This window comes from Salmo salar, chromosome ssa20 (genome assembly GCF_905237065.1).
Source record: "Salmo salar chromosome ssa20, Ssal_v3.1, whole genome shotgun sequence".
In the NCBI taxonomy this organism is placed as follows: domain Eukaryota; kingdom Metazoa; phylum Chordata; class Actinopteri; order Salmoniformes; family Salmonidae; genus Salmo; species Salmo salar.
In genome coordinates, this window is record NC_059461.1 from 63,070,285 (window position 1) to 63,098,260 (window position 27,976).

The following is a 27,976-nucleotide window of genomic DNA, read 5'->3' on the forward strand; positions in this document are numbered from 1 at the left end:
AATGGAGGGAATAGCCCATACGGAGACTACCTAAGACCACAGCTAACAGAGTTATTGTAAAGTGTGGCAATAAGCTTATGCCAGACAGACTCAATTTAACCTCTCCCTTGTTCATTTCAAAGTCCATATGTTCATGACCCGATTCAAATAAATCATGTCAAATTATTTTAAATTCATAATAACCCCTCCTACAGAATATGCTTTGGCAAGATTTTGAATGATTCAATAAATGTCAACTATTCTATACAAAAACATTTTGAATAGCAAAGACTCCAGTGGTCATGCATAATTTGTAGATTTCCCAAACATCTATTATTCTATTTACACCTAGCGAACTGAAACGTCACTGTTGTAGGCATAATACAGCTAGTGCTGTCTAAACTTGCGCTGGCAAACAAATCCATTACATTAGCTACCTAAATGTGAAGTAAACTAAATTGAGGAGTAATAGAGAATTGAGACTTATAACTTGAAAACGTGCAGGACACCTCTTTCCGGTTTCCCTGACTTCCGTTTGTTTTATACTGTGTTAGGCTTGTTTGTGTAGCATTCCTCACAGGCAGTTTGGTGTACGTTTTTTGTTTGTTAGTGAGATGAAACTGCCAAAACTCTGAAAGGTATTATTGTAACTCAAAATTGCAACACACGATTTGTTCAAGCTTAAATGTTAGTCCGTAATCATAACATGGTGTTTGTATCTTCACAGATTAAATTTCACATTTATGTTTCATGCATGGCTTTTCTTGCGATCCTAATGATACGTACCTTCAACCTTTTGGCAGCTATCTGGCTCCATATCTTCATCTCTGGTTTTAGCCAGAGGTTTTTCTGGATCCAGTGTGCTTGTCTTGAGTTTGACATGTAGAGAACGTCATTCCCGTCAACTGATGTAAGCTGTCTTGGAGGCACGGGAATTTAGAACAGACATGTCTTCAAAGATGTTAGATTGCATGAATAAAGTCTTCAATTTAACCCCAATCATAGAAAAGAAGGTAGAAATATTCAGTCAAGCAACAAAAAAAAGAAGTGAAGTCTACAAAGAAGAGGAAACACACACATCATGCTCCTTTTCATGGTTCTATGGAAAAACTAACAAAACTAGTACCGAGGACAGACAAGTGGTCCTCCACTGTTCACACCATTCATTTGGTGGTGTTTTACTACCACCTGGTGGCTACATTGTAGACACACAGGCTCCACTTTGTTTTTGCACAGAGGACAGGGGTGTATTCATTACGGAAACCGTTTATCGTTTAAGAACCAAACGGAAGCAAACAGAGTAAAACGAGAATTTCTTTTGAACAAATTCAGGTACGTCCCTCCCCGTTTGCTTCCGTTGAAGAAACGTTTTGCAACCGAATCGGCGTAATGAATACGCTCCAGTGTTATCAATGGAAAATGGCGACCCGAGTCCTTCAGAGATTTGGCAATGGCCTGAATCAGGCTAAAAACACGGCCCAGTCAACAGGACAGATCTTCGTTTTAAGCAGGTGTGACTATTATTACTTTGCACGTTTAAAGCGTTGGGGTTCTGACTTTTGTTCCATTGACGATTTTTGAGAATGGAGGTTCCTACTGACTCGTCTATGCTGCAAGTGTGCAGGATTGAACCTGAAAAAGTGACTGTTAGCAAGCTAGCATAAATAGCTAGCCAGTCAACTATTGGCCCGTAGTCGATTTTATAAACTACAAATTAGTGCAACTTCTAATTTGAGCTATTCTAAAATGGTTAAACTGTTGAAGTTAATACACGGCATATCCAGTTACTAGTGTACTTGTCTGTCTAATAGGGAATTATTATTACACTTGCTCAAGGTCATTATTATAAAGCTAGGACTACTGTTGTGGATAAACACTACATGACCAAAAGTTTGTGGACACCTGCTCGAACATCTCGTTCCAAAATCATGGGCATTAATATGGAATTTGTCCCCCCTTTACTGCTATAACAGCCTCTACTCTTCTGGGAAGTTTTTTTCACTAGATGTTGGAAAATTGCTGTGGGGACTTCCATTCAGCCACAAGAGCATTAGTGAGGTTGAGCACTAATGTTGGGCGATTAGTCCTGGCTCGCAGTCGCTGTTTCAATTCATCCCAAAGGTGTTCGATGGAGTTGAGGTCAGGGCTCTGTGCAGGCCAGTCAAGTTCTTCCACACCGATCTCGACAAACCCTTTCTGTATGAACCTCGCTTTGTGCACTGGGACATTGTCATGCTGAAACAGGAAAGAGCCTTCCCCAGACTGTTACCACAAAGTTGGAAGCACAGAATTGTCTAGAATGTTGTAAGCTGTAGCGTTAAGATTTCCCTAAAGCGAAACTAAGGGGCCTAGCCGGAACCATGAAAAAAAACCTCCAGACCATTATTCCTCCTCCACCAAACTTTACAGTTGGCACTATGCATTGGGGCAGGTAGCGTTCTCTTGGCATCCGCCAAACCCAGATTTGTCCGTCAGACTGCCAGATGGTGAAGTGTGATTCATCGCTCCAGAGAACGCGTTTCCACTGCTCCAGAGTCCAATGGCGGCGAGCTTTACATGCTTTGTATTGCGCATGGTGATCTTAGGCTTGTGTGTGGCTGCTCGGCCATGGAAACCCATTTCATGAAGCTCCCGACGTACAGTTCTTGTACTGACGTTGCTTCCAGTGTCAGTTTGGAACTTGGTAGTGAGTGTTGCAACCGAGGAGAGATGATTTTTACTCGCTTTAGCACTCGACGGTCCCGTTCTGTGAGCTTGTGTGGCCTAACACTTCGCGTTGTTGCTCCTAGACGTTTCCACTTCACAATAACAGCACTTACAGTTGACCGGGGCATGGAAGAAATTTGAGGAACTGACTGTGATGGTGCCACGTTTGAAAGTCACTGAGCTCTTCAGTAAGGCCATTCTACTGCTAATGTTTGTCTATGGAGATTGCATGGCGGTGTGCTCGATTTTATATACCTGTTAGCAACGGGTGTGGCTGAAATAGCCGAATCCACTCATTTGAAAGGGTGTCCACATTCTTTTGTATATATAGTGTAGCTTACTGTATTTTGCATGACATTAGTATGTTACTACATCGGCATGTGTTACTGTTATTATTCTTAGCTAGACCTTGCTGTGATATTTCACTGGCATACATGCATGGGCAGATCTGACTTCAGCTCATTACACAGCAGTGAAATCCTTTGCTGCAGGAATAGATGAATCACTAACTTCATAAGATGTCTCCGTTCACATATGTATTAACACTACCATCTGTATTTTTTTTCTTCAGGGGGTTGTCAGCATCAAACCATAGGAATCGTGAAGATAGCTGGTTCAAGTCACTATTTGTGCGTAAAGTTGATCCCAGAAAGGATGCCCACTCCCACTTGCTTACCAAGAATGAGGAAAGCAACCTCTACAAAATCCAGTGTAAGTTGTGCTTTACTGTAACTTGCTCACTTCAATTCCAAATGACTTTTTATATTTTAGAGTGCAGTGTAATAACTTTAGTGTAAGAAGTAAGTATAGTGTAGAAATTAGTAATTACGATACTTGTTTCACTGTACTTACGGACCTTGACTGTAATGTAAAGTTGGACCAATTTAACCCCTTCCAACACAGCTCTATTATGTCTAATAGAGCTTGTTCTGTTACAGTCCATAACGTGAAACCAGAGTGCCTGGATGCCTACAACCAGCTTTGGTAAGTAGTAGGGACCTTGTTCAGTCTAGGCCTTTATACCTAAAGCCCCTCAAATAGTAGCCGTACTGAGGGTAGTACCGTCCCAAATTATTGTTTCATTTGGTTGTTGAGTATGTGTGATATAAAGTAAAAAGTAGTAGTGGTGATATTATGACTGCATAGCTGGTCTCACCAGTGTGTTGTGCACGTGAAAACATGTGTTTTTGGAACATTTCACGTGTGATCACATTAACTTCACATAAGATCATGTGAAATTCGTGTTTTTTTTTTTCTCATAAGGGCAGAGTTTAGACAAAATGTTTTATTCCTGTGATGCAATTGATATACTGGCATGACAACACTGTGTAGAAGAATTTATCTATGCTCATACTTAAGATGACTCAGTCATAATACCTTTTACTTATCGTAGAATCTGAACAACTGGTTTAGACACAACACACAGAAGACACAGCCAAAATGTCTATTTTAAACATTTGGGATGGGGATTGTTATAGAACATTTATATTTAGCTGGGAAGTGTATGTTGAAGTCCTAAGAGAAACCTGACAAGAAAGCTGCAGGGGTGTCTGTGCTAACGTCAAATGATTGCATACAGGCATCAACAATAACAGTTAATCTGTTATAGTCATAATAACGGTCATATTATATATCATACAAGTATTATTAGGGGAAGGGGAAAGGTGGTACCTAGTCAGTTGCAGAACTGAACACATTCAACCAAAATGTGTCTTCCGAATTTAACCCAACCCCTATGAATCAGATTCAAGGGCAGAACGGCAGGTTTTTCCAGCTTGCCGGCTCAGGGATTCGAACCAGCGACCTTTCGGTTACTGGCCAAACGCTCTTAACCGCTAGGCTCCCTAGTAGAATATGTGTTTGTTATTGCTTTCCCTTGACAGTGAGGAGACCCTGCCATCTATCCATAATGATAAGTACTATCCCTGTGAGCTGGTGGGTACCTGGAACACCTGGTATGGAGAGCAGGACCAGGCTGGTAAGAATACTGGCAGCAGAGCACACATTCCTCTACTTTCTAGTCTAGCTGAACTGCACCTTCACTTTGAATTGACACACCTGCAGGGATAGGAAAACTTAGTTTAGGAGAAATGGGCTTCATTGAACCAGTTTTGCTAATTTTCCTAGTGAGATGATGATTAAATTAAATTGGTGTTACACCTACCTGGCAATAATAACAAAAGCCTGCAAACAGTGTTGAGCAATTATTTTTTGTTTTTAAAACAACTAATTGACCGACGTTGGTTCAATTATTAGATTTCCATTTCGTTAGGTTTTTAGAGATCAGTCAGATCCAGCCTGAACTGTGCAATGTAGTAGGGAGTTGTAGTTTCCAACAGGCCAATATTGTACATAAATTAGCACATAAAACGTGGTAGTTAACTACAATGACCATAATCCATTGTGCATATACTTGGCCAGTCTCTGTTTCTTTTACGCCTGCTACAGAAGAGAGAATGTGTGATCATGAGGGGATATAGAGAGCAGCTGTTGCTTCGTGAGGTATCTCCCTAAAAATACATGAACTAAGTGATTAATAGTTGATATTCAGCAGTCATAAAAGTATGCCTTGTTTACTTTGAAGAACTACTAAATAGTGATTTTTGTCAGACAGCATAGGCAGCAGCGCTATAGAGATGTTTACTTGGAATTAAATAGTCATCATATGTAATATACACAACAACTGAAATAATTTATTCAAGTAAAGTCATGTCAATAAATGGTTATTAAGGGATAAGCATTAATGGACAGTCACTAGTACCATCATGGGACTTTTATGAATTGTTTATTCTGTGTTACAGCAATCAACCGAAATAATCGAAATCGAAAACCGTGATTGGTGTTGCCTACCCATGTCATGTCTACACATGTTGCCAATAGTTCCCTGGCTGTTGGTTTTGCATTACTGAAATAATGCCCTTACACTTATCAGAAGGATTATGGATATGTCTCTGAATATGCATATTATTGCTTTGCAAATAATGGCTGGTGTGTGTTTTTCCAGTCCATATGTGGCGGTATAGAGGAGGTTACCCAGCTCTGACCGAGGTCATGAGCAAACTCAGGCAGAACAAGGTAAGCAAAATGTTCCATGACTGTCATTTCCTCCCTAGCAGCATCTAGAAGCCTTCACTTTAAATATAGTAGTCTTGAATATAGCTTCATATGCTAGTATTGTCTAAGGTTGCCTGTCACAGTAACTCGTATACCTGGTGGCCAACCTTCCTCCCAAAGAGCTACTGGGTGTGTTGGCTTTTGCTCCAGCCCTACTATAACCCCTGGCTTATAATCTACAGCTAAAGAACCCTTCCCTAGATAGACAGTGAGGGATCAGATGTGCTTATTGATGTGAGGTTGACACAGGAGTTCATGAAGTACCGGGAGGAGAGAGGAAAGATGCTGTTGTCTCGTAGGAACCAACTGCTCCTGGAGTTCAGCTTCTGGAATGAGCCCATCCCCAGGAAGGGACCCAATATCTACGAGCTCAGGTCCTACCAGCTCCGAGTGAGTACTGAGTGATAGGAATCACCACCAGATGATACAAAGGGTGGGCAATTGTTGACATGAACATTGGAGAGTTTGTGTAGGTTCTATGGAAACATCATGCTCATAAATGTAGGTCTATATTGCAATCCATGTGAAAGGGCCGTTGTGATTCATTTTTAATCTTGGAGGAAATGGTCACACATTGCTTTCCTGTGAAATTCAAAACCTTTTTTTCTCATGTTTTCTTTTTTCAGCCTGGCACCATGATTGAGTGGGGTAATTACTGGTAAGGCAACCTGATTACATTTGAATTCCTCATCTTTACTTACAGCATATAGTTTATTTTTTGCTTGAAACTTCCTTCCCCATTTTCTCATTAGTAAGAGCTATTCCACTGAGAGACGCTATTTTGATACTCTGTTGTTAGATCCCAGAGTGCACAGGGAGATTCTACTGCTGTCCTTGCTATTTTCAGATTCAATTTAGTTATTAACTTTCAACAGGAGCGTATGAGCCTGGACAATTCCATTCTCTCAGGTTTATGTTGAAATTTTTTTGTTCCTTTATGACAAATATGCAATATTTCAATGTTAATTCATTGTTCTGAATTCTTCAAGCTTGTCTGCCAAAATAAGTTTAATTTGTGATTTGTGCGTACTCTCTCTGATTATTTGGTTCAGTAATTGATCAGAATTACTCATTCTAATTGAGGGGGAAAAGTCATGCCACATTGTTAAAACAACATGAAATGCTGACAACGGGAATTAAGTCAGTATGATTTGGCTAATCAAAATAACTGTACATGATTGTAATTTATATGATTGTATATACGATGACTAATGGGACTGGTTCAGAGCCAATCATGACATTTCTCCAACCCCACACCGTACAATTAGCGGTCTCGATGCATGAGTACATCCAATCCAACTAATCCTGGCACTGTGCAGCTACTGTCTGTATAGCCAACTGGTTCTGCCAAACTGGAATAATAGTTTTAACGCAAGTTCAATCAAACCGTATGAATAATAACATTTGTTGGTCAAATTATCATCAGTGGTTGACACCACATGGTGTATATGGCAGCTGTGCTTGCCTCTTTGACAGGTCATCATGACAAATAATATGTTCTTAATTGAATAACTGTATAAATAAAAGTTAAATGGATATAAAAAAATAATCTGCATGGGGAGGCCTTGAGCCAATGTGAAGAAGCATTGGTTGTGGGAAAGTGTTGTGACTGTTTTGATTGGCCTGTTGTTTTCCCAAGGGCCAGAGCTATTGGCTACCGCCAGCACAACAGTGAGGCTGTGGGAGGGTTCTTCTCCCAGATCGGAAACCTCTACATGGTGCACCACCTCTGGGGTGAGGCCAGGCAGACCAGCTCTATCGCTCTTCTCTCCTTTCCTCCAGTCTCGTTCATTCACACAGATCTAACATTCATGTTGCTTCTCGTACTAGGCTTTTAGGCTATCTTATAGACAAGGCTGTTGTTCTTTTTTCTAAAAGAAGACTAACATTCATTTTATAATAGTGTTTCATTGTTGATTTCAGCTTATAAAGACCTTGAGGCCAGAGAAGCCACAAGGAACGCAGCTTGGCAACATGAGGGTTGGGATGAGGTTGTGTATTATACAGGTGAACAAAATCAGTTGTTATAAAGTGTACTTTCACATAGTGTGCACATTTTTTTTTTAAATGAAAAAACAAGAGGAAATACTTTGAACTCTCCTCTGATCTTGTATCTCTGTTGCAGTTCCTCTCATTCAGCACATGGACTCCAGAATCATGATCCCAATGAAGGCTTCCCCGCTGCAGTAACCTATGAGAGAAAACAGAAGGCCGAACGCCAAGCCTCACCGGTTTTTAAATGTACAAAAAGTCCAAAATCTCACTGCCGTGGTCTCAACCTCTTCATTATTGTTGCCAACTAACTCCTCTCTGATTTGGTTTGTCTTTTACTTTAACCATTTCTGACTTTGTACCAGCAAACTATATTTGGTACTTTAAAAACATCACTGAGACACAGGAGGTTAAAGTATCATCGTATCCCATATTGAGTCTGTGGGCTAAAACATTCTTTCCATAATTGGAAGATCTGTAAGGCAATGGCACGAGAGCTCACAACTGCTTTTTTGTTCTTGGGAGACAGGATGGGAAAAATCTGAATATTGAAACCTGCTGATAGTGGTTGGGTAGAGAACTGATGTCCAACATACTGGGTCATATTAACACTGGTCACATTGCCACAGCTGATCTAGTCTATTTTTACAACCAAAGTGCTGTTTTGAAAAGAGAGCTAGCCTAGCAGTGTGTTCTGTTTGCAGTGAATAAGAATTGAGCTAATACATTGGGGAACTATAGCACGACTTGACAAAAAAATCACGATAGATGCACAATGTGCGATTTTTGTGGTTATTTCGTTTATTTAATGTAAATATTGAATAAAAATATAAATCATATTGTTAAATTGCTAAATCAAGCTTTTGGGTGAAATCTGATTTAAAAATGTTACTGACTCAATCGGAGCGCTAGAAAGACTGGTAAATGGTATAAGTGATTTGTTACTGTATTTTGTCAGCGGAGAGAGTATCTACTAAATAGTCAAATATTTAAACTTAATTGAAGTGAAGGCATTGAGCGTGAACATTATTTATTGGAATCATTCGTGTATTAGTATTGTACTGTTAGACATTTACTGCACTGTTGGAGCTAAAAACACAAGCATTTTGCTGCACCTTTAACATCTGCTAATCTCTGTACGTGACACATAAACAGTGATTTATTTGAGAACTGGTATGAATACAGCGCTTAAGCTATGCCTATTTTAACCCTAAATATCTTCTCAGAATTTTTCAAGTAATGTATTGATTGCAATTGTGGGAATTCTCTCCCCATTTCTTTCCCATCATCTGCAATAAGCTTGATGTGTTTTTGTTGTAATGGTTTAGTGAACATGGCTTGTATTACCTGCATGTCCAGTTTTTCAAGACATGTTTTATCAGATTTAACATGTTTCCGGTTGGGTGTAATGAATAGCCTATTCCGTAAACATCTGATCTAATACTGTCATGGAACATTTCTGTGCCCAGGTACAACTACCGATGTACTGAAATGAAAATCTGTAATTGTGGAGTCATGCTGCTACTCATTGTGAATTTAAAGGTTTCAGTGTTGGTAGTAGCATGCCTCATCCTAGTTTTATTCCCTGATTTACAGGGTATTTATGGCAAAGGTGGCAAGAATGTCAGCACATAAATAAAGTTATTCAAAGAGAAAGTGTGGTAATGCTGCTCTTTGTTTCCAGATTATGTGCTAGCCAGTACTGTGTGTGTGTGTGTGTGTGTGTGTGTGTGTGTGTGTGTGTGTGTGAGAGAGAGCTCCAAAAATTATTGGGATAGTGACACATTTTGGTTGTTTTGGCTCTGTACTCCAGCACTTTGGATTTGAAATGATATGAATATAAGATTAAAGTGCAGACTAATTTGAGGGTATTTTCATCCATATCGAGTGAACCATATAGAAATTACAGCACTTTTTCTACAATGTCCCCCCATTTTAGGGGACCAAAAGTGTTTGGACAAATTCACTTAAGTCAAGTTTAGTATTTGGTCCCATATTCCTAGCACGCAATGATTACATAAAGCGTGTGACTCTACAAACTCGTTTTGTAGAGTCACACATTTGCTGTTTGCTTTGGTTGTGTTACAGATTATTTTGTGCCCACTAGAATTGAATGGTAAATAATGTATTGTGTCATTTGAGTCACTTTTATTGTAAATAAGAATAAAATGTGTCTAAACACTTCTACATTAATGTGGATGCTACCATGAATACAGATAATCCTGATTTAATTGTAAATAATGAGAGAACTTTAGACAAAATTATACCACCCAAAATATGCTAGCCTCCCCCGTTATTGTTTTAAAAAAATAAATAAATATTTAACCTTTATTTAACTAGGCAAGTCAGTTAAGAACAAATTGTTATTTACAATGACAGCCTAGGTACAGTGGGTTAACTGCTTTGTTCAGGGGCAGAACGACTGATTTTGACCTGGTCAGCTCTGGGATTTGATCCACCAACCTTTCGGTTACTGGCCCAGCACTCTAACCACTAGGCTACTTGCCGCCCCGATTGTAATGGTGAGAGGTTAGCACAGGGGTTCCCATACTCTTTTGATATCTGAAGATTCTTGTGACCCCACCCATGTGAAAAAAAGTATGTAATTAACAGCCAATGTTTACATTTTTATTTGAGGCTATGGCAGTCAATTGAAGAACATTCTAACAGTATTTATGATTGTCTTCAACTCGCCATCACATACTTTTAATGTGGTGTAGTCAATTGCATATTAGTCTGACATGTCTCTTATCTCACCACCACTAATGAGATGTGTGCTTGATGCATGTCGCGTCAGAGCTTCTCAAAATCAGGGTGCGTGGTCGACAGTGCCATCTCATCTCTGCTGTCACAGCCAACCTGGATCATTATTTAGTTTTAATGCAGAAGAGAGCACTGAATCCAGCTTCACACAGATATGAGCTGGCAAAAGGTAGCCTACCATGAGTTTTATGGTGTTTTCAAGACAACTGGAAACTCCAAAAAATACGAGGTCAAATCATGACGTCAGTGATCTTCAGGTTGGAAAGTCAGAGCTCTAGAAAGAGGCCCAAGTTCCCGAGTTGGAATTCAAGTTAAGTTGTCACATGCACAAGTACAGTGAAATGCCTTTCTTGTAAACTCAAAGCCCAACAATGCAATAATCAATAACAATGTATTACTAGAAAGAAAAAATACAGTAAGTAAACATTATGTACAGAAAATGTTTATGCCAAACTTTTTCAACATCCTGAGAGGGAAGAGGCACTGTCGCGCCTTCTTCACAACTGTGCATGTGTGTTTGGACCATTTTAAGTCTTTAGTTATTTGGACCCAGAGGAACTTGAAGCTGTCTACCTGCTCCACTGCTGGGCGTGCTTGCCCTCCCCGTTTCCTGTAGTCAATAATCAGCTCCTTGGTCTTGCTGACGTTGAGGTAGAGGTTGTTGCCCCGGCACCACACTGTCAGGTTACTGACCTCCTTCCTGTTGGCTGACTCATCGTCACCGGTGATCAGGCCTACCACCGTCGTGTCGACAGCGAACTTGATAATGGTGTTGCAGTCGTGCATGGCCACAGTTGTGGGTGAACAGGGAGTACAGGAGGGGACTAAGCACACACCCCTGTGGGGCCCCTGTGTTCAGGGTCAGCGTGGTGGAGGTGATGTTGCCTATCCTCACCACCTGAGGTCTGCCCTTCAGAAAGTCCAGGATCCAGTTGCAGAGGGAGGTGTTCAGACCCAGAGTCCTAAGCTTGGTGGAGAGCTTGGAGGGGATAATGGTGTTGAACGCTGAGCTGTAGTCAATGAAGAGCATTCTCACATAGGTATGCCTCTTATCTAGGTGGATGAGGGCAGTGTGGAGAGCAATTGTGATTGAGTCATCTATGGATCTGTTGGGGGGGTATGCAAATTGGAGTGGGTCTAGGGTGGCGAAGTTAATGGGTGCCATAACCAGCCTCTCAAAGCACTTCATGATTACAGAAGTGAGTGCTACAGGGCGGTAGTAATTGTGTCATTAGAGTTCTTAGGAACAGGGATGCTTGTGGTCATCTTAAAACGTCGGGATTACAGCAATCGTGCTGTTTTCTGTTATTTTCTTTTCATTACACAGAAAGTCAACCGAAAGTCTTGTTTTTTTACAACCATTGTGAATGACAACAGTTTCTCTCAAAAATCTTAACACTCCCCCTCGATAACCAACAAGCCTCGGTGTGAAATAGAACATTGTCATGCTCTGATCCCATATCTCCACAGTTTTGCAAACAGGCGTGCGTGCAGTGGACATTGTTTGATGTAGTTTACAATCAAAGTTACCTGCTGCAGTATATCTCTGAGTTGTGCTCAGCTCTTTTGCCGCCAGTTGCTCTCGGTGTACCATACTATACATCCATTTGGCACACAACTAGAGCGCAGAGGCCTGCCCACCATCCCGTGATAGACGGAGCCCCAAGTAGCCATATGGAATCTGTTTTTCGTCAATATAGCCACACAGCAAACTGAACAGCCCATATGCCATTTCATGCTTTGGAATAATGAGAGAACAATTTCCTCGTGAATAGCATCCCCCGCCATGTATAGCGAACAAAAGTCAATGCATGGGCATCTCGGCCCTCACAGCTAATGTCCATTTGGAGAGCATAAGCTTGGGAGTTTGAGTCATTCAGTCAGTTTCCTCTTGATTGCTAGCAATAGCATAAATTATTTGTTTAACAGTGTTATCTGACAAAGGTATTGATGTGAGTTTCTGTGCCTCTGACTCCCCACAAATTGTTTTCACCATATCAATTGCGGCCGGTAATAAGTCTCTGCAATAGTGTGTGGTTTCATAGCATTGAGGGCCTAGTCATTCCCCGTGGGAATGATTCAAGTGCAACGGTCAAGTGCAACATTTTCTCATGATCTAAGGGCTCTTCCTGGTTGAATTTGATCTTTTAGATTTGAATAATTTTCATTTTTAAAGTTAACCACATTACAATGATTTTGAGATACAAAGACAATATACATACTGTATATATTTTTTTTCTCAGTGTTTTGGAAATTCTCTTGCGACCCGATTTTAATACCAGGCAAGGTAGCATTCACATTAATGTACAAGTGTTTAGAAAACACTTAATGTGCTAGGAATATGGGACCAAATACTAAACTCTTGACAATTTTAATACACAAGTGAATTTGTCCCAATACTTTTGGTCCCCTAAAGAATGGGGGGACAATGTACAAAAAAAAATTTAATTTCTAAACGGTTCACTCGATATGGATGAAAATACCCTCAAATTAAAGCGGTCAGTCTGCACTTTAGTCATTGTATAATTTCAAATCCAAAGTGCAACAAAAAAATGTGTCACTGTCCCAATACTTTGAGCTCACTGTGTAATTATGTCATTGTTTAGTGGATGATACCATCAGAGGCTGTTGTGCTGTTGACACAAAGAAAACAAACAATTAAATGACCACACATACTCAGAACTGCATTTTACACTTTTACTATTATTAGTGTCAAGGGCAAAACATTTACATCTATAAAGACATTTAATGGCACATATTGTAAAACGCAGTAGTTTTACTACCCTTCCCACAAAAGTTTGACTTAAGGACAAAAGTGCAGTTTTAAAAAAAACACACAAATCAAGGGTTGGGTACAATTCCAATTCATTGAATTCAGGAATTAAATGAACTTGAATGGACTCCAACCCTGCTCAAAACCCTCCAAAAAGAATAACATTTAGTTATATTTTTTTTGGTATTATCTAGTATAAAAATTAACAAGGGTCAAACCCAAGAAGACACTATTGTAATGTAAACATTTATTAATAAAAAAAAAATCTATTGACTGGAAATAAAAAAAATATTGTGCACTGGATAAAACCATAAAAAGGCACACCATTAGGTGAAAATAAAACACTGATGTTAGCATTAGTAACAATAGTTGTAAGAGGGTTCAGGTTATGGTATTTCCTTGTTGTTAAATCTTCTCCAGTTCTTTTAGCAGCTCTCTAAAACTTGTGATGTACCACAAACTTCTCTCCTTTACTTGCTGCCTAACCACGTTTCCACCAAATCCAATGAATGCATTCTGAAAAACAAATCAGTGTGGTGAGGATAATTGTTTAATTAAAGGATCCAACCCCCTTTTTCCAATTTTCACCTAAAATGTCTGTAGCTCAGGACCTGAAGCAAGGATATGCATATTCTTGATACCATTTGAAAGGAAACACTTTGAAGTTTGTGGAAATGTGAAATGAATGTAGGAGAATATAACACATTAGATCTGGTAAAAGATAACACAAAGAAAAAAAAAAAACACACATTTTTCTTTTTACCATCATCTTTGAAATGCAAGAGAAAGGCCATAATGTATTATTTACATTTAGGCCACTAGATGGCAGCAGTGTATGTGCAACGTTTTAGGCTGATCCAATGAACCATTGCATATCTGTTCAAAATGTTGTATCAAGACTGCCCAAATGTGTCTAATTGGTTTATTAATACATTTAAGTTCATAATTGTGCACTCTCCTCAAACATTAGCATGGTATTCTTTCACTGTAAATTGGACAGTGTAGTTAGATTAACAAGAATTTAAGCTTTCTGCCCATATCAGATACGTCTATGTCCTGGGATTTTATTTTGTTACTTACAACCTGATGCGAATCACATTAGCCTACGTTTGCTCAACCGTCCCGCCGGGGGGGGGCGATCCCGTAGAGGTTAGAAGACAAAAGACATCCAGTGTCCATTATTCCAGTGTTACTTTACATTATAGCTGCCTTTAACACCTGACAATCTAGTATTGGGATGTATTCATTAGTCGCAGACCGTAGCAAATCGTTTTGCAATGGAAACGAGTTTCTATTCGACAAATTCAGGTAGGTTCCTCCCCGGTTCAATCCAGTTGCTTCTGTTTGGTTCCTAGTGAATACACCCCTGCAACTGTGTCTTTAAAAAAGGCGCTTAAAACCCCTTAACTCCTCCAGAGGCACTGCACTGCTGTTGACTCTGTGTTCCACCTAAAATGTGTTGTGTGTGTGTTTCTGTGGTGTCTAGGGGTGTTGGGAGCAGAGACAAAATACACATTTCCTCCACAAAATGGACAATAAAGTATTCCCTGACAGAAAGCCGGAGATGACATAAATAACAGCTATAAATACTAGCTTGTCACCTGTCTTTTAGTGTATTGACAAGACAACACTTACTGCAGGGGGACAGGCCTCCAGGTCTGTGGCTCCATCACCGATCATCACCACGTTCTTGAAGCCGTGCTTCTCCTTGAGCATGCTGATCACCTTCCCCTTCCCATTACTCTCAGATGTGGGCTGGGTCTCGTCAAAGCCAGCAAACTCACCTAGGAGGAAAATAGAACATCAAATTAGTAAAGAATTCCTCCCTGTAGAGGCCAATCTACTGCTTGCTTGATTGAAACTAGCCCTCTGAAGTCCAGTTCAAGTTTTATTGTCACAAGTACAGTAAAATGCTTCCCTTGCACACTCTACCCAACAGTGCAGTAATCAATATGAAAATAGTATAACTAATACAAATAAAAAATATATATAATAAAGGAAATGAGAATTAAGAGAGGAAGCTATATACAGAGTCAGTACCAATACCAAATGTACAGGGATACCGGAGTAACAAGATGGCCACCCGTTTTTGCTTTCCTGTCATCAAACCAAAATAACCAATAATATCAAAACATGAATGATCAACCACACTTCATCCCTTCCACAGTGTGAGAGGTGATTCTGATACTGTTCTGATCTGCTCTTACCATTGAAGTAGAACTTGAGGCGGTTGGCATACACGTGATGGAGGGGAATGTTGAGTTGAGTGGCGACATGCTCCACGATACAGCGGAAACCGCCAGAGACCAGGAACACCTTCACGCTGCGCTGGTGCAGAGTATCAACAAGCTCCCTGGACAATGGACAGAAATGTATACATTTATTCTACAACATGCAGAAATTAGTACAGGTTTCATAAGCGATTGTGTAACTTGAGGTTAGACGCTCAGCTTGAAGAGACTACTAGTTCAACCACTTTATGTGAGAATTATGGTAAAATTACCATAGCCTCTGCTAATAATCAAATAGTGTTGAGTGGGGAAAAAAAGACTGACCAATTGAAATCAACAACCACTTACTTAATACCTGCCGTCAACTGGGGAGGGTGGTCAGTTATCAGTTTGTTCACTTGTTCCCTCGAGCATCGGATGATGGACAGGCGCTCCGTCAGAGCAGTTTTAAAAGTCACTGACCCCCCCATGGCCTTGCGAGTCCTGAAATGAGAGAAACTCAATGTACTCAACAAATGTTGCAAATTTAACATTTAGAAAGTAACATGTAGAAAATGATGGCACAGGGAAATGTACAGGGGAATGTAGATGGGCCTAGATAAAGAAAGGAGAGAAGAAAGAAACATGCATTTCAGCACACTTAAAATCATTACGAATTGCTACACAACATACATTTCTGTGACAGCATCTCCAACCCCGCAGAATTTGGCTAGCTCATCAATGCCTTCTTCTCTGATAACAGTGCTGTCCACATCGAAGCACACAGCATCTGCTCTCCGGAAGATTTCCTTTGTCTGTGATAAAGTTGTCATTATGCTGAAACAAAAGCACGCAGGAAAGACAAAAACATAATTGATTGTTTAACTGACAGCGGTAATTTCTATTTGGACAGGACGAGTGCATTTGAAAGTGATGAGTGCATCGGAGGACAAGTAACTACATTTGTTAATAGTAGACAGAAAAGCACAAGACTGAACTTAACTCAACTTTCTAGAGTTTTTCTCCTTAGTTAACACTATCAACGTTTCACTTTACTGTGGAAAATGTGATCGAATCAACACAATATTAGCCACTTTCAATGTAACATACCGAAACAAAACGAACTATGCAAAACTACCTATACAAGAGATTTTGTTGCAGGCAGACACATTGGTGTAGAAGTCTATTGCAATGACAGGCACGACTCAGGCATGTACTCTACACAGATCGGTGCGCCATTACCAATCAGATGTGCAGTAGACATATATGCAAAATAGACCATTGCCATATATATGGATCTGTGAAATTCACTTTGAACTGGACAGCTGTTACAGCATCAGCGGTCGTGAGTAGATGCGCTTGTTTTGAGATCAAGGCGAAAGCTACATGTAGCTACAGTTGAAGTCGGAAGTTTACATACACCTTAGCCAAATACATTTAAACTCCGTTTTTCACAATTCCTGACATTTAATCCTTGTAAAAATTCCGTCTTAGGTCAGTTAGGATCACCACTTTATTTTAGGAATGTGAAATGTCAGAATAGAGTATTTATTTCAGCTTTTATTTCTTTCATCACATTCCCAGTGGGTCAGAAGTTTACATGCACTCAATTAGTATTTGGTAGCATTGCCTTTAAATTGTTTAACTTGGGTCAAACGTTTTGGGTAGCCTTCCACAAACTTCCCACAATAAGTTGGGTGAATTTTGGCCCATTCCTCCTTACAGAGCTGGTGTAACTGAGTCAGGTTTCTAGGCATCCTTGCTCGCACACACTTTTTCAGGTCTGCCCACAAATGTTCTATAGGATTGAGGTCAGGGCTTTGTGATGGCCACTCCAATACCTTGACTTTGTTGTTCTTAAGCCATTTTGCCACAACTTTGGAAGTATGCTTGGGGTCATTGTCCATTTGGAAGACCCATTTGCAACCAAGCTTTAACTTCCTGACTGATGTCTTGAGATGTTGCTTCAATATATCCACATCATTTTCCTGCCTCATGATGCCATCTACTTTGTGAAGTGCACCAGTTCTTCCTGCAGCAAAGCACCCCCACAACATGATGCTGCCACCCCCGTGCTTCACGGTTGGATGGTGTTCTTCGGCTTGCAAGCCTCCCCCTTTTTCCTCCAAACATAACGATGGTCATTATGGCCAAACAGTTCTATTTTTGTTTCATCAGACCAGAGTACATTTCTCCAAAAAGTACGATCTTTGTCCCCATGTGCATTTGCAAACCATAGTCTTGCTTTTTTTATGTCGGTTTTGGAGCAGTGGCTTCTTCCTTGCTGTGCGGCCTTTCAGATTATGTTGATATAGGACTCGTTTTACTGTGGATATAGATACTTTTGTACCCGTTTCCTCCAGCAGCTTCACAAGGTCCTTTGCCGTTGTTCTGGGATTGATTTGCACTTTTCGCACCAAAGTATGTTCATCTCTAGGAGACAGAATGCGTCTCCTTCCTGAGCAGTATGACGGTTGCGTGGTCCCATGGTGTTTATACTTGCGTACTATTGTTTGTACAGATGAACGTGGTACCTTCGGGTGTTTGGAAATTGCTCCCAAGGATTAACCAGACTTGTGGAGGTCTACAATTTTTTTTCTGAGGTCTTTTCTGAGACTGATTTCTTGTGATTTTCCCATGATGTCAAGCATAGAGGCACTGAGTGTGAAGGTAGGCCTTGAAATACATCCACATCTCCAATTGACTAAAATTATGTCAATTAGCCTACCAGAAGCTTCTAAAGCCATGACATCAATTTCTGGAATTTTCCAAGCTGTTAAAAGGCACAGTCAACTTAGTGTATGTAAACTTCTGACCCACTGGAATTGTGATACAGTGAATTATAAGTGAAATAATCTGTCTGTAAACAATTGTTGGAAAAATTACTTGTGTCATGCTCAAAGTAGATGTCCTAACCGACTTGTCAAAACTAGAGTTTGTTAACAAGAAATTTGTGGAGTGGTTGAAAAACGGGTTTTAGTGACTCCAACCTAAGTATGTAAACTTCTGACTTCAACTGTACGTGTGCACATTTGTACATATCCTTTCCTGGTTAGTGAGTTTTTTGCCCAGTTATAATTTGTATTCAGCAATGGGGGAGTGATTGATTCCTACAAGGGCACAAAATGTGTGCATTTCTTGACATCTTAGAAAAGCAAGTCAGGTGAAGAGCTATTCTTGTCTTAAAGGGGCAGGGTTGTATTTTGAGACGGGCTTGAATAAACTGGGTAGAATAATTTGTCTGATTCTCTGTAATAATGGTATGGGAATAATGATACATTTTATTTTGCCTGAAGGACAAGTGGTTAAACAGGTTCATGTCAAGCCCTGCATATTTGTTTTTCTTCTCAAAACATGAAACACATTGGTTACTACTGTCGGCTGAACAATAGAACAGCTACGTCCATGTTAAAATGCTATTGAATGCATTTTCTCCATTGATGATAGGCCACTCTGGTAGGCCTGCCTTATGATCAAATAGCCACAGTAGTCTAGTTGACTCAGTGTTCACAGTAAACGCGCACCGGATGTTGCACAGAACTTTCACATCATTCAAGTTTTACGCTCAGCAGACCTGAAGATTAGAGGTTCCCTAATCGGTTAGGAGAAGGGTTGGTTAGGAGAAGGGTTAACTAACATGATATGTAGCAACAAATTTGCTAAAAAGTACTAAGTAGTTGAAATGTTGGGTTGCTAGACATTCACGTTATATGCCCACCCATTCTGACCAAATCACCCTCCTTTCGTTTTTTTGCCTAAAGTAACCATACCAAATGTAACAGACCATACTAATTTGATTGTCCAGGATTTTAATTTACTATGTTACGTCTAGTCTGAAACCAGGCTGAAAATTTGGCCAAATGAGTTGAAAAGTAAGATAACGTGATTGGGGTGCTATTTGCATATTGCATCCTGATTGGGCATATGCTAATGAGGACCTGGGGAATGTAGGGTTCACGAGGAAAGCATCGCTCTCTCTCATGTGGCTTGTAATGTGAAGTTATTAATAAATGTGCCTTCATAAAGATACACCATTAGTAGTTATTTTACTCACGAACAGACAAGTTTGATTACACAACATGGTGTCAGAAGTGGACTAGAACGAGTGTATTTACTAACTTAGTTTAGCTTACATTACCTGGTTGAAAGGTTTTTGGAAGAAAATCGAGGAGGCTAATCAGCATGGAAGACGTCGCAGGAGAAGCACAGTAGCCACCGGCAGAAGTGGGAAGAGGCCAGCCACCCATGTAAAGTGCAGCGGGAGGGTCACAGATGCTCGCGCATACAGGCCCAAGCCCTACATTTAGCATATAGCCGCCGGAGACGTTAGATTTTTCTAAACCTCAAGAATGGACCAAATTGCTTAGGAGGTTCGAGCGCTTTCGAGCGCTTTCGTCAGGCGAGTAATCTTCACACATCTGAGAAAAAAAACTGGTAAATACTCTACTGTATGTACTGTACGGGCAACGACGCTTTGAGGGGTCTAAACCTAAACGAACTCGAGCAAAAACAGTGTGGACAAATATGAGATGGATTTCTTGCATTCTTTATTGTGCCCAGTGGATAGAGTTATGCAGAAAGGCAGCCAGTGGAAACAGAAATTCCACCATGAGAAAGCTAGCCATGAAAACGCTAATGACAAAAAGCAGTCAGTGTCGAAATTGTGTCAAAATCCTTGCCCGTCCAAGAGCACAGTGTGCAGCTAATGAAGTAGTGTGTCACTCCTGTGGGGAAAAAAAGGACATTACCAACGTGTCATTAAGAGCCGTAAATGAGGTTCAAAGAAAAGGATGATAGCATTTTCCGAGGAACAATAAGAGCAGGATGATTGACATTCAAGTGATGAACAGAAATGTGAAATTTAAAATAGACACTGGTGCCTCTGCTAGGCCCAGGAAGAATGCCACTGGACGTGATCGGCATCGCAAGTGTGGTTCTACGAAAAGGAGACACTGGAGGACGTGCATGTCATCAGAGATCTACACACAGCTTTACTAGGCAGACGAGCGATCACAAAGCATGAGCTTGTAGCTCGACTGACAGCATTAATTTACAAACACTGAAAGAAAGCTATCCAAAGCTGTGCAGCGGTCTTGGCACAGTACAACAACCATAAACCATCAAGCTGAAACCTGGCGCAGAGCCCTATTCACTGCATGACGGATTCCTCTGACATTGCTGCCAAAAGTCAAGAAAGAGCTAGTGTGCAAGCAAGGGTTCAAGGCTGCTACCAGAGTGGAGGAGCCCACGGACTGGTGAGCCGGCATGGTGGTTGTCCCAAAGAAGAACAGGGACGTGTGTCGATTTTACCAGTCTCAATGAGAAAAATACATACTTCCCACTGTCGAACAGACCCTTGGCTCACTAGCCGGGGCGAAGATCTTCAGCAAGCTCAACGCAAACATGAGCTTCTAGCAGATTCCGCTAGCCAAGGAGTCAGTTAAGCTAACAACCTTCATCACACCTTCTGGACGTTACTACTTCAACTGTCTGCCTTTTGGCATTGCAGAAGATGGAAAAAGCCGGCTTAACTTTGAACATGGACAAATGAAATCAGATGAAATCATGGACAAATTAAATGAAATCAGTTTTACCTAATTTCTATCAGCACGTTAAATGTGCAACCAGAGGGAAAAATACCACTTTAATCCTTACACAGAGATGCGTACAAAGCTCTCCGTTGCATTCCATTTGGCAAATCTGACCATAACTCTATCCTCCTGATTCCTGCTTACAAGCTAAATTTAAAGCTGGAAGCACCAGTGACTCGGTCTATAAAAAAAGTGGTCAGATGAAGCAGATGCTAAGCTACAGGACTGTTTTGCTAGTGTAACCAATGTGAAATGGCTAGTTAGTTAGCCGTGGTGCGCGCTAATAGCATTTCAATCAGTGACGTCACTCGCTCTGAGACTTGAAGTAGGGTTTCCCCTTGCGTTGCAAGGGCCGCGGCTTTTGTAGCGCGATGGGTAACAATGCTTCGTGGGGTGTCAGTTGTTGATGTGTGCAAGGGTCCCTGGTTCGAGCCCAGGTTGGGGCGAAGAGAGGGACGGAACCTACACTGTTACACTAGCACAGACTGGATTATGTTCCGGGATTCTTCCGATGGCATTGAAGAGTACACCACATCAGTCACTGGCTTTATCAATAAGGGCATCGAGTATGTCGTCCCCACAGTGACTGTTTGCACATACCCCAACCAGAAGCCATGGATTACAGGCAACATTCGCACTGAGCTAAATTGGAGAGCTGCCGCTTTCAAGGAGCGGGACTCAAAGCCGGAAGCTTATAAGAAATCCCGCTATGCTCTCCAACGAACCATCAAACAAGCAAAGCGTTAATACAGGACTAAGATCGAATCGTACCACACCGGCTCCGATGCTCGTCGGATGAGGCAGGGCTTGCAAACTATTACAGACTACAAAAGGGAAGCACGGCCGAGAGCTGCCCAGTGACACAAGCCTACCAGATGAGCTAAATAACTTCTATGCTCGCTTCGAGGCAGGTAACACTGAAACATGCATGAGAGCATCAGCTGTTCCGGACGACTGTGTGATCACGCTCTCACGTAGCCGATGTGAATAAGACCTTTAAACAGGTCAACATTCACAAGGCCGCAGGGCCAGACAGATTACCAGGACGTGTACTCCGAGCATGCGCTGACCAACTGGCAAGTGTCTTCACTGACATTTTTAACCTCTCCCTGTCTGAGTTTGTAATACCAACATGTTTCAAGCAGACCACCATAGTCCCTGTGCCCAAGAACAATGAGGTAACCTGCCTAAATGACTACCGACCTGTTGCCCTCATGTCTGTAGCCATGAAATGCTTTGAAAGGCTGGTCATGGCTCACATCAACACCATTATCCCAGAAACCCTAGACCCACTCCAATTTGCATGCCGCCCCAACAGATGATGCAATCTCTATTGCACTCCACACTGCCCTTTCCCACCTGGACAAAAGGAACACCTATGTGAGAATGCTATTCATTGACTACAGCTCAGCGTTCAACACCATAGTGCCCTCAAAGCTCATCACTAAGGTAAGGATCCTGGGACTAAACACCTCCCTCTGCAACTGGATCCTGGACTTCCTGACGGACCGCCCCCCGGTGGTAAGGGTAGGTAACAACACATCCGCCACGCTGATCCTCAACACGGGGGCCCCTCAGGGGTTTTTGCTCAGCCCCCTCCTGTACTCCCTGTTCACTCATGACTGCACGGCCAGGCACAACTCCAACACCATCAATAAGTTTGCTGATGACAACAGTGGTAGGCCTGATCACAGACGAGACTGCCTATAGGGAGGAGGTCAGAGAACAGGCTGTGTGGTGCCAGGACAACAACCTCTCCCTCAATGTAATCAAGACAAAGGAGATGATTGTGGACTTCAGGAAAAGGAGGACCGAGCATGCCCCCATTCTCATCGACGGGGCTGTAGTGGAGCAGGTTGAGAGCTTCAAATTCCTTGGCGTCCACATCACCAACAAACTAACATGGTCCAAGCACACCAAGACAGTCGTGAAGAGGGTACGACAACACCTTTTCCCCCTCAGGAGACTGAAAAGATTTGGCATGAGTCCTTAACCTGTTGGGGGTAGGGGGCAGTATTGACACGGCCGGATAAAAAAACGTACCCGATTTAAACTGGTTACTACTCCTGCCCAGTAACTAGAATATGCATATAATTATTGGCTTTGGATAGAAAACACCCTAAAGTTTCTAAAACTGTTTGAATGGTGTCTGTGAGTATAACAGAACTCATATGGCAGGCAAAAACCTGAGAAGATTCCTTACAGGAAGTGCCCTCTCTGACAAGATCTTGTTCTTCTTGTCTCTGTTTATTGAAGACTGAGGATCTTTGCTGTAACGTGACACTTCCTACGGCTCCCATAAGCTCTCAGAGCCCGGGAAAAAGCTGAATGATATCGAGGCAGCCTCTGGCTGAAACACATTATCGCCTTTGGCAAGTGGCCGATCAGAGGACAATGGGCTTAGGCGCGTGCACGTGTCGACCCCGTGCTTTATTTTCTTTCGTCTTTTTACCTAAACGCAGATTCCCGGTCGGAATGTTATCGCTTTTTTACGAGAAAAATGGCATAAAAATTGATTTTAAACAGCGGTTGACATGCTTCGAAGTACGGTAATGGAATATTTAGATTTTTTTGGTCACGAAATGCGTCGTGCTCGTAACCCTTATTTACCCTTTCGGATAGTGTCTTGAACGCACGAACAAAACACCGTTGTTTGGATATAACTATGGATTATTTGGGACCAAACCAACATTTGTTATTGAAGTAGAAGTCCTGGGAGTGCATTCTGACGAAGAACACCAAAGGTAATAACATTTTTCTTATAGTAAATCTGACTTTGGTGAGTGCTAATCTTGCTGGGTGTCTAAATAGCTAGCCCTGTGATGCCGGGCTATCTACTCAGAATATTGCAAAATGTGCTTTCACATATCGAGTGCATAGAGGAGTTCTGTATCTATAATTCTTAAAATAATTGTTATGCTTTTTGTGAACGTTTATCGTGAGTAATTTAGTAAATGTTTTGTAAATTCACCGGAAGTTTGCGGGGGGTATGCTAGTTCTGAACGTCACATGCTAATGTAAAAAGCTGTTTTTTGATATAAATATGAACTTGATTGAACAAAACATGCATGTATTGTATAACATAATGTCCTAGGTGTGTCATCTGATGAAGATCATCAAAGGTTAGTGCTGCATTTAGCTGTCTTCTGGGTTTTTGTGACATTATATGCTAGCTTGAAAAATGGGTGTCTGATTATTTCTGGCTGGGTACTCTGCTGACATAATCTAATGTTTTGCTTTCTCTGTAAAGCCTTTTTGAAATCGGACAGTGTGGTTAGATTAACGAGAGTCTTGTCTTTAAAATGGTGTAAAATAGTCATATGTTTGAGAAATTGAAGTAATAGCATTTCTAAGGTATTTGAATAACGCGCCACAGGATTCCACTGGCTGTTACGTAGGTGGGACGATTTTGTCCCGCCGACCCTAGAGAGGTTAAAAGGTTCTACAGTTGCACCATCGAGAGCATCCTGATGGGTTGCATCACTGCCTGGCACCACACAGCCTGTTCTCTGGTGCCCCCTGCACATTTCCCTTCTATTGTTACTTACTGCTGCTCTTTAATTATATCTGTTATGCTTACTTCTTTAGGGATTTTCTTAAAACTGCATTGTTGGTTAAGGGCTTGTAAGTAAGCATTTCACTGTTGTATTCGGGACACGTGACAAATAAAATTTGATTTGAAATGTATCCTGTCAAAAGGAGGAAGGGAAGTTCCTGGGCCACAGTATCGCAGACAAAGGAGTACAGCCCGATCTGACAAAGACAGAGGCTGTCAAGGAGATAGCAGAGCCATCCAAAGTCAGCGAGCTACGGAGTTTTCTAGGAATGGTGAACCAACTGGGAAAGTTCATCCCTCAGTTAGCAGAAAAGGACAAACCTCTGTGACCTACTCTCAAAGAAAAACCACTGGTACTGGGGGGCCGACCAAGTCAGAGCCTTCAAAGAGCTGAAGGAGGAGCTGACATCCACACCTGTGCTAGCCCTGTATGACTCAAACAAAGAGACCAATGTGTCAGCCGATGAATCTTCCTACGGACTAGGAGGAGTGCTGCTGCTGAAGAAGATCAAGGAATGGAGACCCGTTGCTTACGCTTCCAGGTCTCTCACACCGACCGAGCAGAGACACGCTCAAGTGGAAAAAGAAGCTCTGGGGCTGATATGGGCATGTGAAAGCTTCAGAGACTTTCTCATTGGTCAACACTTTCAGCTGGAAACTGACCACAAACCACTCCAAAGCCTTATGGGGAACCAATATTGGGACAACCTTCCCCCACAAATGCAACGCTTCAGGATGAGACTTATGACATACTCTTATACAATTGCTCATGTCCCTGGAAATAGTCTGGACTGCAGACACGTTGTCACGTGCACCAGTCAAAGCCAAAGCTACTGCTGCAAAAATGGAGCTCATGGAGAGAAGAAATACATATGTGAATGCCATCATGGAACAGCTTCCAGCGAGTGTTTCATACATAGACAATCTGAGAGAACAACTCAAAGCCAACAGTGTGTGCGCAAAAGTCATGACAATGTGTCAGAAAGGATGGTCGGAGTTCAGTGGATGCGAAGGACCGCTGAAACTGTACTGGGCAGAACGCGCTTTTCTCACAATGCACAACAGTCTTCTATTGAAAGGAACAAGACATTTAATTCCATCAGCCTTACGAAATTATGTTCTCACTAAGCTTACACGAGGGTCATCAAGGTGTGGTCAAGTGCAGAGAATGCACCCAACAGGCTGTGTGGTGGCCTAGACTCAGCCAGCAACTGACCGAACTTGTGCTTAATTGCAGGACACACATCAGAGGGCACAAACCACACATAACCACTCATACCATCACAACTTCCTGAGAGACCTTGGCAAAGACTGGGAGCGGACTTGTTCACTCTGAAATGCACCAACTACCCTGCTAGTGGTGGACTACTCATCAAGGTGCAAATTGCAAACCTGTCACTAACAAAGTCTGCAGACGTCGTAGTTCATCTGAAGTCCATCTTCGCCCACCATGGGGTACCTGAGATCCTGGTTACGGACAATGGGCCTCAGTTCTCGGGAAGACCCCTTACCGACTTCGCTGCAGAGTATGAATTTTGCCATGTCACCAGCAGTCCAAAGTTCCCGCAAAGCAACATAGAGGTGGAATGCGCCGTTCAGACGGTGAAGAACCTCCTCAAGAAAGCAGCTGACCCTTACCTTGCTTTGCTGGCCTATCGGTCAACTCCACTCCAGAATAGCTTCAGCCCGGCGCAACTGCTGATGGTATGACAGCGTCGTACCACAGTGCCAAAACTCCCATCGCTGCTAGACCCATCAATCCCAAACACAGGTGCGGTCAGCTCAAAGGAAAAGGAGAGAATGAGTGCGGATCAGCAACGCTTCAACAAGCATCACAGAGTCAGCAACCTCAGCAGACACCCACCTGGAAAACAGGTGTTGATGACGGACTCAAATCACAGGAACAGTGCTGAGGGAACATGCAACACCACAATCCTACATAGTGGAAGTTCCCCACGGTTCTGTCCACAGGAACAGATATCACCTCATCCCTATGGATGGACCTGAGAACAACAACGCTACGCAGGAGAAGATTCAAGTGTCTTCACCACTCCGACACCCAAGGTAATCCTGGATGTACCTGCTACATCCAGAACAAGGACTGGGCCAGCAATAGTTAAACCTCAAAGACTTGACTTTTAAAATCAGAGCAACAACAAAAGACTGAGCTCAAAGTAAAAAAAAATAAGACAAAACAACAGCTGTCACGTTGTTACAGTTCTAACTTACCCATGGGGTACATTTGTGTTGAAAGAAATGAGAGATGCATTTTGGGTTAAAGTTTACAGAAAATATTTTACAATCATGACTATGTTGAAATGTTCCAGAAGAACTAGACAGGAACAGACCTACCGACATAAAAGGCAGAATAATCCCTTAGACCTACCGACATAAAGACAGAATAATCCCTTGAGGTTTTTTGAGACAAGGGCAGTGTACCATTTATCCTCTGAAAATGGGAGATATGGTGTTATTTGCATATTGCGTCCTGATTGGTCATATGCTAATAGAGCCTGGGGAACGTAGGGGTTCATGAGGAAAGCATCGCTCTCTCTCATGTGGCTTGTAATGTGAAGCTAGCAATAAATTTGCCTTCATAAAAGATACACTGTTAGTAGTTATTTTACTCACGTACAGACAAGATTGATTTACACGACAGTAATCTGCTCAAGCATGCGATATAAACTGTCTACCGTACATGATTAATCGACTGATGCAGTGCAAAAAAATATTTAACGAGACAAAACTTTAAAATATATATTCTATTGTTAAAAATTACACCAAATTAACTTAGTTGGTTCGTGCAACATTTTCTTCTAGTTGCTGGCAGTAGCAACAGAGTACAACAGCAGCCTTGGAGAAGACTATCGTGCAACTGAACTGTTGCGTCACCCTCTCCTCGCGAAAAAGTGCCCGGCATGCGCGCAAAAGGTGATGAATGCCATTGCCAACTTGAGTTTCCACTACGATACATTTGTGCACGGTCGGCATCACAGAGCAAAACAATAGAGTTCATTTGAAATCATGCAATGCGTTACATAATGTATCAATTTAAGGACAATATATACGTCTGTATTACCTGTGCAAAGTGTCCTTGATGGTGTTAAATGTTACTCTTCATATGTATTTGGCATGTGCTGGTCCTGCAAATTAAGTCTACTTTCTTCAATAAGAAAACAAGTTTGTGCAAAATGTTCTTACTTACTGGTTGCTAAAGCGTTGATATGGCACTGTCCACGGTTTCAGCATTGGCCGACTTCCCAGATGCTTTCAATAGGTTCAGTGAGGAAGA

General features: G+C 41.6%; 2 protein-coding genes across 5 annotated transcripts; one reads left to right on the forward strand and one right to left on the reverse strand.

Annotated features, from left to right (window-relative positions):
- Nucleotides 1-1,181: 1,181 nt before the first annotated feature.
- LOC106581053 (protein NipSnap homolog 2) lies at nucleotides 1,182-9,447 on the forward strand. The gene is made up of 10 exons (XM_014162761.2): nucleotides 1,182-1,490; nucleotides 3,257-3,396; nucleotides 3,624-3,669; nucleotides 4,569-4,663; nucleotides 5,690-5,760; nucleotides 6,049-6,189; nucleotides 6,426-6,457; nucleotides 7,439-7,533; nucleotides 7,723-7,806; nucleotides 7,925-9,447. The coding sequence occupies exons 1-10, from the start codon at nucleotides 1,369-1,371 to the stop codon at nucleotides 7,987-7,989; spliced, it is 891 nt and encodes a 296-aa protein (XP_014018236.1). The 5' UTR covers nucleotides 1,182-1,368; the 3' UTR covers nucleotides 7,990-9,447.
- Nucleotides 9,448-13,237: 3,790 nt separating this feature from the next.
- serb (Phosphoserine phosphatase) lies at nucleotides 13,238-27,974 on the reverse strand. Of its 4 annotated transcripts, none has more exons than XM_014162687.2 (6): nucleotides 27,886-27,974; nucleotides 16,231-16,374; nucleotides 15,907-16,041; nucleotides 15,535-15,680; nucleotides 14,963-15,111; nucleotides 13,238-13,843 (listed from the first exon to the last, which is right to left on the reverse strand). In XM_014162687.2, the coding sequence occupies exons 2-6, from the start codon at nucleotides 16,368-16,370 to the stop codon at nucleotides 13,733-13,735; spliced, it is 681 nt and encodes a 226-aa protein (XP_014018162.1). In that variant the 5' UTR covers nucleotides 16,371-16,374; nucleotides 27,886-27,974; the 3' UTR covers nucleotides 13,238-13,732.
- Nucleotides 27,975-27,976: the final 2 nt, after the last annotated feature.

Excerpts from the sequence above, each read along its gene's own strand:
- LOC106581053 (XM_014162761.2), top strand. The coding sequence starts at position 1,369 with ATGAATACGCTCCAGTGTTATCAATGGAAAATGGCGACCCGAGTCCTT. Across the intron at positions 5,761-6,048 it reads GCAAACTCAGGCAGAACAAG|GAGTTCATGAAGTACCGGGA; the intron begins GTAAGCAAAATG and ends AGGTTGACACAG. Across the intron at positions 7,534-7,722 it reads CATGGTGCACCACCTCTGGG|CTTATAAAGACCTTGAGGCC; the intron begins GTGAGGCCAGGC and ends TGTTGATTTCAG.
- serb (XM_014162687.2), bottom strand. The coding sequence starts at position 16,370 with ATGACAACTTTATCACAGACAAAGGAAATCTTCCGGAGAGCAGATGCT. Across the intron at positions 15,112-15,534 it reads CCTCAAGTTCTACTTCAATG|GTGAGTTTGCTGGCTTTGAC; the intron begins GTAAGAGCAGAT and ends TTTTCCTCCTAG. Across the intron at positions 13,844-14,962 it reads TGGAGGCCTGTCCCCCTGCA|AATGCATTCATTGGATTTGG; the intron begins GTAAGTGTTGTC and ends TTTGTTTTTCAG.